This window comes from Phyllopteryx taeniolatus, chromosome 15 (genome assembly GCF_024500385.1).
Source record: "Phyllopteryx taeniolatus isolate TA_2022b chromosome 15, UOR_Ptae_1.2, whole genome shotgun sequence".
NCBI lineage: Eukaryota > Metazoa > Chordata > Actinopteri > Syngnathiformes > Syngnathidae > Phyllopteryx > Phyllopteryx taeniolatus.
In genome coordinates, this window is record NC_084516.1 from 18,591,734 (window position 1) to 18,606,524 (window position 14,791).

Genomic DNA, 14,791 nt, shown 5'->3' on the forward strand with positions numbered 1-14,791 from the left:
CAGAACACCGAGCTGCTAATGTACGGTATATATAAGCAATCCATCAATTACCACTGTCAAAATTATATCTAGGCCGTATGCTTTTTCATTATTTAATTTCATCAACATGATTTCCATTTAGCTGTGATAATTATTGCATTCAATATGAGTTGATGTTTTGGATGATGAGAGGACAAAGATCATAGAAAGATTGTCTTTAAGAGCATTTCGAGTTTGGATTACTTCAACTTTCCACAAAACAAACACTTGGTGGACGTCGGAACTCTGCCACTCCAGAGCAAAATATTGGAATTGTGTCACTTGAACCATGCTTTGTAAATGCAGTCTCTCTCTATATATAAATATATATATATATATATAAATGCTCTGCGATTGACTGGCAACTGGTCCAGGGTGTAGTCACTGTCCGCCTTTCGCCAGTCAGCAGAGATAGGCTTCATCTCCCCGGGACCCTGAACAGGATATGGATGGAAATTGGATAGATCAATGACATCCTCTTAAATAATATTGTGGCCACATCAGCGGTCTGATGCAGCGTGGTTGCGACGTGGCGCGGCTGAAGCGACAAATGGGCAGATGTGAGCTGGATGCTGTGTCTCTTGAGTCGTTCTAGACGCTCGTATACGTTCATCTGTTGTTTGATGTATTCACTCGCTCCAATGCCAAGAGAAAAATGCCTGCTAGGAGAATTCGGAGGGGAGAGGGTGAGGGGGGGTCTGTTAGACCAGGGTTTCTTATCGGCCGTCGTCAGTTAAATTAACGTTGATTCCAAATAAATGTTATGCTTTACGTGGGAATCCATACATGTATATGGAATTTCAATTGCAGCGCTACAAAAAGAGTTTCAGGGCGTCTGCTTGTATGTGATACACATGTGACAGTGTGTGTGCGTGTGCGCGTGTCACTACCTTTTGTGTGTGTGTGTGTGTGTGTGTGTGTGTCACTACCTTTTAGACTTTGTGGAAACTTCTGGACCGGTGCCCAGCGATGTCATGGAAACGCTTGAATCGCTCAGAATGATTCATGTCTGCGCAGAGCAACCATCACACCCTCCCCCCCCCCCCCCCCCATAGCACACACACACAGACACACACACACACACACACAGGAAGAAGGAGTCAAACCCTTCTTCTATCCATCCTTCCCCCTTTAGTCTACTTTTTCTTTTTTTGCCGTCCTCTCGCCATCCTCGGCAAATCACACTATTAGTCATATTGTTTATGCAAATAAACTCATTATATTCATGTCAAAAGAGATCAAGTCTTCTAAATGATTCCTTTCACACCAACAAAGGCGACGTATCTCTCAAGCTCGGAAAGAAAGAGTCTCGACATTGGCTTTGATTCCGTGAGCAACTCCATCCTGCAGCATCTTTTTCTTCGTCCCGATTAAGAGCAATGAATGTCAATAGACAATAGATGTCAAACAGGATCGAGGAAAAAAGGGGATGCACTACAGTAATAACTTGATTTGTTGTTGTGAAATTGAAAAGTCAAATAGGAAAATAAAACTATGACTATGTGATGGAGTAAAATAACGAGGTAAGGGAAAAAGCTTTTTTTTTCTTCCCCCAATGGAAATAAAATATTTATAACAACCAATATGAATTTTTAAAAATATATTATCCTTTATCCAATTTTAAAAAGTCAATGTACTGTACTGCTGTAAAAGTGAGTACAAAAAAAAACGTACAGTAACTGAAAAATTAACTATTTAAGAAAAATAGACGGAAATAGTCAAAAATGATCATCATAGGAATTAGAGATACTGGAACAGTTTTTTAAACAAATATTTCATGTTTTATTATTTAGACAGTAAAAGCAGGCACAAGCATGAGTTCAATCACAAGTCCTCTCATTATTCTCACCATCATTTTCTGCAACTTCCTATCTTTCCAATACTGTAGTACAATTGCAAAAGGTGAACATTACAAAACATTCACGCAGATCAGCTAAAAACATCTTTACATTCCAAGTTCATTCAAAAGTGAACCTCTGTGCATTTATGTGAAATTTCAAATTAAAGCAATTGTCTAATATGTGTAATGTAATGTTGAGGACATGTCGCATTGATAAAAGCATCTCCGTAATGGAAGGCCTGTCCAGAGAGCTTGTGGTGTTAGCTCATAGCCCGGCTGAGTATCACGGTTCCTCTCAACTTGCACTGGAACTTATGTGTCTCCCGGCATTGTGGATTAGTGGGGGATTTGGTCCTCATTGCTCACCGACTTTTCTATGGGCATTACACAGCCCAGCGGACTGACCTCCCCTCCTCCACCTTTTGTACCTTTGCAGCCAACACACTCTTAACAAGCAGTGCTCTCACCACAGCCAGTGAGATTGTTTGGGTTTGTTGCCAGTGGGGGGGGGGGGGGACAAAAGTCACCACTGGATTCCCTCGAGAAAAAGTAGCATTTAGCAAAATCGGGTTCATTAAAGGATTTTTGAATTTGGTCTTCTGATATTGGCAAATGTCTATTATTTGCTGTTTTCGGCTCTTATCAGGTTAGGAAATGGGCATTAACATCAAACAGAAATGTCATTGCTAGTAAACTACTATCTAAAAGTAGCTCTAAATAATGTGCTTTAGTTAGTGACTAAGTCGGGTTCAGTTTCACGACAGACGTTTCATCTGTTGACTATCTTCCTTTTTAATATCATTCTTAGCCCGCTGTATGTTATGTACTGTATGAATATGACATCGGTCCTTCTCATTTTGGGCACATCACACTGTACAGTTTGCAATCTATGTATTTGTATTTGCTTTTATTATGCTTTGCGTTACTCTGCTGTCTGCTGCCGGTTTCGGCGTTGCAAATGAGAATCTCAATTGCTTACCTGGATAAATAAAGGTTTAAAAAAAAAAAGATTTTGTTATTAATATAGAGCGGAACCTCGATTGAAAGGACTAATAGAGGGGAGGGGTAATCCGTCCAAATCAGATTGTCTGTTCAATTGAAGCACTTTTTAAAAGTAAAAGTTGAATTTAAAAGCACAGACATTTTTTTTTCAATACGAAAGTACTGCCTGATTTTTTCCAGGAGCTCACACTTCGTAAATATTCTTGAGTGATTATTCAGGAATCTTTGAGGTCAGACCCCCCCCCCAGTGTACAGTACGTTTATAATCTATATTATGTTATTTCAATTCCTGCCAAGCCTACGATAGATGAGTCTGCCACGGAAAGATGATGATGTTTCTTGAATGAGGGACATGATTCATTCATGCTATGTGTTGTGACTGCACTAAGTTGTTATGTGCTAGATTTTGGCAGAGGCACAGACAAGTTGCTAAGCAATTTCAGTTATTTCAGTTGTTGGAGGGGTCTAATTTCCATAGATCACAAATAGTGGTTTGGTTTTTGTTTTCTGGTTGTTGGACTTTGAGAGTCATTTATGAAGATACATCTAAAGCTCCATGATCCTTTTTTGAGTTGAAGTTGGTGAATGACATTCTGGGTTTGACAATACAGTAAATGTTTGTGTTTTCGTTGTTGTCAAGGATTACTTCTTAGAAATACATTTGTCAAAAACGACCTTGATTTGTCCAAGAGCATTCTGAGGTTTAATAAAGTAACCCTTTGTTCAGTTTTAACCTTTTTTACAAGGCTGGGTAGAATCTGAAGGAATCTAGAAATGTCTTGTAAACAAGTTGGGTACAATTTGAAGGACCCCAAGAACATCTTTAAGTTGCTTCATATTGAAGAGTGAATGAGACCGACGCCACTTGAACTTTATCCGTGTTTTTGTTGTATTATCTGTTTTCTCTGTTTTGTTATCTTGTCAGTTCTTTCTTTCTTGTGAGAAAAAAAAATATTTGCTTTGTTTTATTTATAATTATGAAGTACTTGGCAGTTGGTTTTACTTTTTATTCTTTCTTATTTTGGAGTACAGTATTATAGTTTTTTTCTCCTCTATAAGGTGTACAATCAGTACAATGTAGACAGAATTGTTTTGCAAATTACAAAAAAAGAAAAAAAAACACTTCATTGTGGCTTTTTAAACTATTCCAATTTTCATTTGACAAAATCAAGATCATGGAAAGGAACAAAATAACACAAGAAAATAACTTCTTTCTTTAAGGGCCTTACATTGTAAATAAAAATAACACAGAGATGAATTGGAATGGAATCCTCATGTTGAAATGAATGTATGAATGATGCGTTGTGATTTTTAATGTACAGGTACTTGAATGTTTCTTCTTTCATCTGGTATTGGGAGGTGTGTGTAATTGCATCTATATGTACTATCCGTGTGTGTGTGTGTGTGTGTGTGTGTGTGTGTGTCTGGTCCCAAATCGGCAATTTAAGATGCCTCTGCTTCTTCTTCTCATGGGCATATTTCTGCACCCTGCAAAAAACACATTTGTCGTGTGCACGCGTGTATACATGGCTATACTGTATTGTGTATTGCACACATTTACATGTGCGGGTCTGTGTGTCAGTGATTGTCAGTATGTGCATTTGTGTGTGGTGTGGTGGGAGAGGGTGGGGGTCTTTGTATATGTGCCAAACCAGTCCAGCTGGCATCAGTGGTAGCTGAAGCTGAGGCCCCTGGATCAGTCACACACACAACAGCACACGTGTACACGCATGTACACACTGTCAACCACATTCCCACTTTCTACGCCTCTAATTATCAACCTCTTCTGCATCGACTACCGTGTTGGCGTGTATTCAGCTCCATCTATACATGCCTGATTCAAACCCTTCACCATGTACACGCTTCATTTTCCTCCACACACGCTCACTATAAAGCCCCTTCATTTCATCGCGTATGGCTGCGCCAACCACAGAATGTAATTACACACTAGCACTGGTTTGATATTTAGACTGGCTGAAGCTTTAAGGTTTTATCCAAAAAAGGTTTGCGTGGTAAAAATAGGCTTAAAGTGGTCCCACAGTTCCGAGGAGAGCAGAAACGCCTGTTCAGAAGCTTGAGGGGAAATTAGCTTTTTTTTTTTTTTTTTTTTTTTTTTTTTGTCAAAGCGCTGCGGTGGTCTGCACATGTTCTCAATTCATCAGATGCCTCTGTTTGCCCAGACACACACACTCAAATTGTGTATAAAAATGGTGGTCGGTTACCTGCCAATGGTGTACCTCTCTGCCACGTGTGATCAGTACTTGGCTTACATTTAAGGAGTCAGGGGAGAGGTGGTTGTCATTTTTTATGTCAACAAAATATCAGACGAGGGAGGTCGAAGCTTTTGGAACCTACACACCTTGCACATAGATTACACAGTGTAATTGCCGCAGTAGAAATGACATTTTTGTGAATATATTTACAACAAAATGGGAACCAAGGTATAACCCCTTTAGTCAAAAATAAAAAGGAGTTAGTGTGCCTTATTGCATAAAGTGACTATTTCAACGAGAATCTAAAAAAAGCACTCTATACACATTTTATGAAACAACAGATCGTACACAGGAATAATCTATTATTCTCTCTCTATTTTATTTTTGTTTATTCGGTTAATTTGAAAATAATTTCTTAAGAACGTACACTGAAAATACAGTTGCAACAAAACATATCTTTTGAGCACATGCAACAAACTAGTGTTTCCCCAAATTACATACAACATGTCATCTTCTAACTCTTCCCTGTTTTCTTCCGTCTGTCTGCAGGTAAAACAGAGAGGAGTTCATACTCGTATGGCAGAGAATCCAACCCGCACTGCCACCAGGTCAGTGGTTCTTCAAATGTCACTTTTGTAATAGAACAAAGCTAAGTTTTGTATTTGATCCTGTATGAAATAGTATAGGATTGTATGGTTTTTTTCATTTTTTTTTTTTTTTTATCTAAGGTCTATGACATTACAACTGTAGTTTAACCTCAAAAGCTCACATTTAAAACGTGAAGAAGAAAAAAAATTAAATGAAATGGAGTGCACAATCCAAAAGTCAGTGACAAAGACCAATCATAAAAGTTGGAACAGCAGGACCACAAATAATTAATGGGACTACACAAGACGGCTACAACAATCTAAAGGAATGGCTAACAAGACACTACAGACAAAACACCGCAGATTAATACACAATTAACTCACAAAAAAAATTAAAAAAAACCTTGGTGAAGGTAATGCGCAGCTAGCAGACAGTAGCATCTAACAGGACAGCTTCAAGACTGAAGTACTGTACAAGGAAAAAAAAAAATCATGCTCAAAATCACGTACGCTTTCAGTTTGTATGATTGTATTTTGTTATGAAAAATATTGCATTTTGTCATAAATAATATTGCATTTTATTTATGCAGATTTCAATGCTAATTAAAAAAGTAAAACTAAAACTTCACAGTACGCAGCAACTTGTTTTATGTAAATCATCCATGTAGCACCAAATAGCAACCGCTGCTTTGTTTTTATTTTTTGTTGCTGACAGAAATCACATTCAAAAAATCATAAATTGGGCATGAATAGTCATGGAGTATTGTTTTAAAATGAGTATTTCTTCATGGCAGGTGTAGTGATGACTTTATTAATATCAAAAAAACAAACAAAAAAATCCCCTCTGTGCTTATATATTTTTTTTATTAGAAAATAAAAGTAGATAATTCAGAAAATATATAGACATTAGTTTGATGTTACACAAGGTTCCATCATAGTCGGGCTGTCCGCGATGTTGCCTGACACCGATGTTATGGGTTTAATCAATTAAAGCTTATCAAAGGGATGTATGTCCTTGTGAAAGTCAGTGGAATGAAAAGATGTTAGAAAGCGTAATGAATTATGTATTATATCTCCCTTTTCAGAACAGGTTTGTGCTTTGAATGAAGCTTCATTGATCCCTGAGGGACATTAGATCGTTTTATTTAACCGCTCGGTAACTGCGAGATACAGATGTCTCTCGTCACTACACCTTTCATTTGCAACGGAGCCTTTAATAGTAGAAAGTACAACAATACGATACCCAATAACGGTGCCAATACAACAGATGCTGCTTGAATTTTGAACATACACAATAAAGATTTGTTTTCCTTTGGAAACTTTGGTTGAGATATTGACAATTTACCAATTAGCTTTGGCCACATCTATGAGCTGTATTTGAAGGAGTGGCGCAGCATTATGACAGACATAATCATCTTTCGAACGCAGCCTGCAGCAACTGAATTTGGACACTCCCATTGTCTCTCAAAGCAGACAGGCAAGAGTAGAACGAAAATATTTCAAGAAAACGTGTTCTTTGCGGTCCTTTTAATGACGAAATCCAGTTCTAATAAAATTGTTGTAATAGTAGCATCTATGATATTCATGCCCACAGTTGCTGCATTCTTCAAAGGGGAAACAAAATACAATTTAATTTGGCAAGATGGATTCCTGCGTTAACGAACCTTGGTCTCTTTTCTCCCAAGTGCCTGTACTGCAATTTTTTTTTCCAGTTGGGTTAATAATAATTGTTTATGTTGGAGATTTTGTGCAGATAACTGTATTTTCAAATTTAGCCGGTTTTGTAATTTCAATCCCACGTTGTGGTTGACAGACTTAAACATCGATTCATTGTGCAAGTGACAGGAGTTAAGAAGAGCTGAGCACTCCTCTGGCTGTGTGCCAAGACACGAGCGAGGGATTTACGTGACATGTCTCAATTATATCAATTTTTATTCACCCCAAATGAATTTAAGGAGCCCGGGTGTATAGAGACCAAAAGTGGCTATTCATTCCCTTTTAGTCCAAAGTCATTGGGGGTGGCTGACATGCTGCTGCTCTACTCTTGTGGCTTGACTCTTTGTTGTACATGTGCGTGCACGGGAATGTACATATGTACTGTATTTGTCAATATTGCTACATTACATAATTTGATAACGTTAAAAAAAAAAAACATGATATGGCACAGCCCCTATATCTCATTACGTTTGCTACATTGACCCGGCACTGCTCTTCCATATTCCACTTGTTTCTTTCTGCCAGCTTTACAGTTTTTCGTAATTGATTATTGATATACATTAACCTTAATCGGAATTCTTTACATCTGAAGCACGAATCGCTCAAAAATCCGTTATTTTTCCCACCCCTAATTGCCAGTGTGGACTATGAAGCATTCGTAGGGGTCTTCTGATGTCAGGGTATAAAAAGCTTTCTGCTTTTGGTTTGAGCTGTCCTTTGTGTCTCGAGGACATGCCATGGCCTTGACAAGCTCAGCAAAAGACTAACCCGCACACACAAAGCACAACGAAGCTGTGTGTCAAGTTTTATACTAGAAACATTTTCACATATTGTAGCAGACAACTATATTTAGCGGAAGGTATTGAATGTTAACGCGGCTTTGTTTAGTTTTTATATTTCCGCACTTCTGCTCATTATTCTTTTCTCAAGAAGCCGCTTTATGGTCAATTTATTACCTGCTTGGTGTTTTGTCAATTATTCTGACAGCAGTCTTTTATCTCTTTACTTAGTTTTCTGTTATGCATAATGATTATTTTGATAAGATAGCTAGGTAGATGGATAGATCATTCCCAGTCTTTCACGTATCCATCCGTCCACCCGCACTATGTATCTGGCCATCCATCTACCATCCATCCATCAGTCCATTCAACCATTAATTCCTCCATTTATCACAGATGCTCAGATATTTTATTTCAGGTACAACCACCTCTTATATGCAGCTGTGGCCTTTATGTGGGGTTACCACAAACAGTAAAGGACAAAAATATGAACTAAATCAAACATTACTGCAGCACTGGCCATTTTCCTGCTGAGCTGCTGTCAAATTATCCTGCCGCACAGTCTGAATGGCTCTTGATGGAAATTGTTTGGAAATGGCAGATACATTTACATGCTGGGCTGAAGTCCAAAATCCTCTGGCTTCATCCTTGGCTGTTAGTGAAAATTCTGTCCTTGTAATAAAGGCAAGAGGGAAAGAAAAAAAAAACAGTAAAATAACATTTAGAGGAGAAGATGAGCTCACATGGTGACAGCTGGGAGATTCAAATGACTTCAGTTTAATCTGGAGTCAAATAGATTTTGTACTATTTGAGTTTTGGAGTTAATTTAGCTTTTAGTTTCACACTATGGCTTTGTTGAAGATTGTCAAAGGTTTTTTGTTGTTGTATTTATTATTATTATTACTAATAATACAACTTGCAAACTCAACACATCAAGGTCCTGGAGTTGTCCCTCGCCACAATAAATAGGCAAGACGTTTTCCGAATGGTGCTTCTCTTTGTTTGTCGCGTGGTACCAGCAGACACCATTTGCAGTCATCAGACACTGCCAAAGCGATGCACAAATGAACACAATAACAGCTCGTCCGGCTTGCCAAGGGCGCTGATATAAGATTCAAAACTTGCTCTGGTTTTGTCCGTCTGTAGTTTATGTTCATAGATTGGAACATGGACAACAGAACGAGAAAATTAGACAAATAATAGCAAGATAACATCTACCTTGGGTTTGTTGATTGCGATTCAGAATTGCTCTTTTGGTTGCATTCCTCTGTTTCATGTTCTGAAGCTCTTTTCGATCTTGTTCTGAAGGCTCCTGCCTTCCCAAAGGTTCAGGAAACTCTTGTTTCCCCTTGAGATCTCTGGACCCAATTCTATGGAACATCACTTTGCCAGACGTTTACCAGTCAAGCTTGTTTACAATACATGTGTCGTTTACAGTCTGAAGTGAGATTCCAAACTTTCTCCCTGCACATTCCTTCTTGCTGTGAGGGAGCAGTGCCACTTGCAACTGTGATTCCTTATTTTTAACATTGTGAGAGATTGTGCCAGTATTGTTTTGCTGTTTGTGTACCGTTTGTGTATATTGTAGTTTTTTTCATGTGAACAGAGACACTGCCAGGCCTTTCGTATAGTCCTCTAGTTTGAAATGAGTGTTGGGGGCTGGGAAATTTGAACCTTTGCCAAAACTAGGAGCCCGAAAGTACCCCATCCCCCTCCCCCCCTAAAAATGATCACACCGTATTCAAAGACAGTTCAATGTTGGCTGCGTAGATTCTGAATATTTACTTCTATTACTGCTTTATTACAAACTTATCATTCCAGCGTAGCTCAAATATTTAGTTTCAGTGTCATGATCTTCCATCAACAAAGAGTTTATCCATCCTATTGCCGTACCACTTGTCCTCATTAGGGTTTGGTAGATTTATCCTTGATCTTTCTTTAATCCATACAAACAAGTACCAGCAAAAAGCAACATGAGCTTTTTAAAAATATATATATATTATGTGAATCAGCTGATTCTTCCTTAAAGGCAATGGGCCTGACACAATAGATGTTAAAAAGGATGTTTGCAAACAGGCTCAGCGTCTCTTCCATGCCAACTAAATAACATATACATCAATGGTAAAAACACACAGAGGATTTTGTCTTTTCAATGTTTTTCCCCCAAAAATATTTCAAAAATCACAATCACTCCATCTACCAATCTAATCTCTCTGGACTATTCAGGCTCATAAATGCATAACTGTATGTAACTTTGGTGTGGAAACACGTAAGCTCGTGAGGGAGACCTTTTTGTCCAACGTCAGACCTTTTATATCGACAACCCAAAAATGTTTTCCTCCGGCTTCAACCTCACTCGTAATTATTAGGCTTCCCAATATCTTTCTCCATATATTCTTGTATCCACACACAGTACATACACATCAATACCCTTTAATCTTGTCTGAATGATGCTTAGAGTGTCATGTGTGATGCAACTGTAACACCATAACAGTAGTTTATATGTATTGTAAACATTTATGTTTCCCATTATTCGCTAATTCTGAGTGTCAGGACCACCCAGTTCCCAGTGGTGTGCTGCCTGTGCTTTTTGTTTAGATGTACAGTCGAGACATGCGGCTATAGTCAGGGTTGTGGTGTACCACAAGGTTTTTCTCATATCACAGAGGATAAGCCAGTACATAAAATGGATGGACGGACGTAAATATTAGAGCCAGGAGAGAATTGCAGCTTCACCACTTGGTTGACCGAATTTTTAAACTGGCAATGCAAAAACACAACTTGCTTTTATGCACCTAAAAACAAAAAGTGTGAGCAGAGGGGACTCTGATACGGGGCAGCATTATTAAAGGGTGACCATTTAGCAATTGGAAAATGGTTTTGACTTACATCAGTCGTAAAGCAATCTTGAGTAACGAATAGAATCTCCTTTCAACTCCCAGTGTCTAAATATGATTTTACAATCATTTGTACAGTAGAAGGTCAATTTCTGTACTTTTCAGGGCCCAAATGGTACAGGTACAGTTATCTGATTGCCACTTAAATCACATAACCACTTGCAAGGAAAAAACAGTGTTGGACGAGTGATTATGAATCTAAGCCTACCCCAAAAACTGGACATTATGATTTTATATATATGTAATTTCAAAGCTATAATGCAAATTGAATCCCTCAGGCCAAACTATAAAAATTGTAGTTTTCACCTAAACTCCCTTTATTATATGTGCACTGATTATTTCTCCTTGGGGTATTATCAAAGTTTGTCAAAGAAATGAACTCCGACTGTAATTGTCAAAGACCTTGGACCAATAAGAATGAGTGTGCGGACATACTGTATCTGCAACATAAGCGTCGTAAGCAGTTGTTAGAGAAATGCACAGTTTTCTTTGGTAAATTCTGAGGTGAAAGATGCTTGTTCATAACTGCAGCCTGTCAATCAACCTGCCAGTTGTAGTCATCATTATCAACTTGTATTTAGTTCACTGGTACTTTCTGTATTCAAAAAATAAAGGTGTCACCCCGAAGAGATTGATTGACATTTCATTCTCTAGTCAAGCAGAGTAAAGAGGATGACACGATCACGTCAGTATTTGGTTTAACAAGTGTAGTCCAGGTTAACATGTGAGTAAATCCCAGAGCTACCCCCGGTCTCTATCTCAGTGAAGCCCTGTGATGTATACAACATCAAACAGTACACACACACACATGCACACACGATAGAACAGCTGGGAACGGACACAGAACATAACTGAGCTGTCATGGCCACACTCCAGAATTTGCTCACACGCAGACACATTTCAAAGATGAAAAGACACACTGCCACGCATGACTACTGCACTTCCCTTATAGAAAGGTGTATTTCTGCATTGATTCTCACAGACACACACACACACACACACACACACGCATACACTAACACCTTCACAAGACTAAACTGGTCTTGATCCATGACTGACGGGTTCTTATCTGGCACTGATACAGCAACAGGATCCAAGCGCCAGCACACCTTGAACTTCCAGAAAATTGGTTTGAGACCCGGACTTGGCAAAGTTGTTCAAAAGAGCAACTAAGTGAATTTAAACTCCATGACCCTTCACTGCTCACATCTATTTATTCCAAGGCTTGCACTAAAAACTTCATTAGAAACAACCACAGAATCAGATGTGATGGTTTGTCAGAGAGGTAATCATTCAACAATGCATTGATAATTGAGTGAGCAGTTTGTACTGATACACAAGTTTGACGCTTTATACTGACGGCAGGGATCTCATTTAATGTGCGTCCTGCGTCGCAGAAGCACGAAAATGAGCGGGGACGCTTGAAGTGACTCTAATCTGCGTCCGTCGACCCACGGCTTAAAACCCTATGTGTGTTGGTGAAGCGCTTCCACACACAGCGGATCGAAGGAGGAATACACTCAAAGTACGAATCATGTCGTGGGGGGTGGTTATCGTTCCGTACAATGGACACAGCAGTTTTTCCTCTGGACTCGATACATTTTCATTGTAGCGGTAACACTCAAGGCGCTCACGACGCAGCAAGCCTCGGGTAGAACGGCGTTTGGTCCGTAGACGCACGCAACTGGGAAACTTTAGGGAAGGATAACTATTTATTGCATTTGCTAGCCTGCAAGCTAAAGAGCTAGCAAGCTAAGGAGCTAAACGGCTCACTCGACTGCAGCGACATCGTTTCAAATGTCAGTCTTGCGTGTGCGTTCCCCACATAACACACACACACACACATATGTGAAAGTTAACTGTTTGTTTACCATAACCACACCGGCACACGTTATCCATATTCAGGCAGTAGTTGACTTCGGTAAACCAATTTTCAACATCATTTAATTGACAGGTGATGGTCTCACAGTCCAGCAGCTCGAGGGCAGGCCTGATTCCTGATCATTCATTTAATCAGGTAAAAGCTTATTGTGATATAAAATCTCTTTTTCAAAAGCCAAGAGGCCGCAGAAAGTATACAGGTAGCAGAAATTATACAGTACATACTGTAACACAACAACATTCATACTATAAATACAAATAAAGAATAAAAAAATAACAGTGATATTAAAATGTATGACGTCTGATTCAGAAACAGTGAAAAAGCCCAAATGCTTTTTTTTTTTAATTCATTCAAATATGGCAGGTTAATGACTCAATACCTCTGTGGCAAATGTTTAATATTTGTTTTGTTAACAGAGCCTGGGTCTGTTTGAGTTATATTTTTTAAGATATTTGATTTGTAGTTCTACTTTACAATGCCAGTGTTCAATATTATTTAGAATTAAAAGTTGTTCTTAAAAAGGATGTACCTTGATTACTATGCTCTAATATCATTCAGACAAGGCGGCACGGTGGACGACTGGTTAGAGCGTCAGCCTCACAGTTCTGAGGACCGGGGTTCAATCCCCGGCCCCGCCTGTGTGGAGTTTGCATGTTCTCCCCGTGCCTGCGTGGGTTTTCTCCGTGCACTCCGGTTTCCTCGCACATCCCAAAAAAATGCATGGTAGGTTAATTGACGACTCTAAATTGCCCATAGGTGTGAATGTGAGTGCGACTGGTTGTTTGTTTGTATGTGCCCTGCGATTGGCTGGCAACCAGTTCAGGGTGTACCCCGCCTCCTGCCCGATGATAGCTGGGATAGGCAGTCATAAAATTCTACACTATAGCGGGACTGCGAAGCGAGAACTGTGATAGCGCAGCGGATTACTGTATCTGTATTCCCCGACGATAAGTTGCAGGGACTCATTGTTCCAGGGCTGGGACTCATTGTTTCTGGACATGTGCATTCTGGGACACAAGTGTAAAAAGATCTATGGACGGGTATTTTGTTTAATAAGGTCACCAAAATATATTGCCTTTGCCCTAATTGCCCTACCTTTGATAAATAAATGTTAAATAAATAAATAAATATATATAAATGAAAAAATAAAAATAAATATGAAGCGCTCTCGGTATGATGCAGTGCAATTTTACCTGTCTTACAGTGTCAACCAAAGCTAAGCTTTGCCTTTATGAAGACAGAAATTTAGTTCATTTACTTTTACTCATCCCACCATTCTTTTTCTGTTCTTTCTTTACCCTTTTTTTTTTGGCTCAATACCCCTATTGTCTTCTTCACTACCCATTGCCCCTCCTTCCTCTTTTAGTTCTAATTGCATGCAGAAAGCTGCCAGATATGGTGAGGTGTAATGTGCTGTCTGATTCCTCTCTAAGTGTTCTTAAATGATTGCTATGTGTTTGTCAAGCCAAGCATTGAGTGCTTATTAAGGAAAATGCTTTGAACTGATGTGTGTGTTTGTGTGCGTGCATGTGTGTGTGTGTGCATGTGTGCGTTTGTGTGTGTGTGTAGGGTAGGAGATGGCACACATTGTCACTGTTGTGTCAACCCCTCACACACCACGGTGTGCTTATGCGACATCATCATTTGACTGCCACGTTCAGTATTCTTACGCAGTGCGCTTATTTTTAAGTCTAAGTTGGTTATGATTGATTTCAAGAGCTTATCTTGTTTGTTTGTTTGTTTGTTTGTTTGTTTACCTGTCTTGGCTCGGTCACAGGAAGTGTTAAGTGATTTGTTTAACCTTCATAGTTGTACAGCAATAAAAATGCATATTTCAAATTAGGCATGGGAGTAGTA

At 39.1% G+C, this 14,791-nt stretch overlaps 1 protein-coding gene across 8 annotated transcripts in view; it reads left to right on the forward strand.

Annotated features, from left to right (window-relative positions):
- The window catches only part of LOC133465315 (transcription factor 4-like), a 193,873-nt gene that overhangs the window by 90,736 nt on the left and 88,346 nt on the right, over positions 1–14,791 (forward strand). For 4 of the 8 annotated variants that reach the window (XM_061748005.1, XM_061748007.1, XM_061748002.1 and 1 more), the window contains exons 6-7: positions 5,623–5,681; positions 13,007–13,069. In XM_061748005.1, the coding sequence (XP_061603989.1) occupies positions 5,623–5,681; positions 13,007–13,069 (122 nt within the window). The remainder of the gene's footprint in view (positions 1–5,622; positions 5,682–13,006; positions 13,070–14,791) is intronic. The other 4 variants (XM_061748004.1, XM_061748010.1, XM_061748011.1 and 1 more) reach the window with 1 other exon arrangement.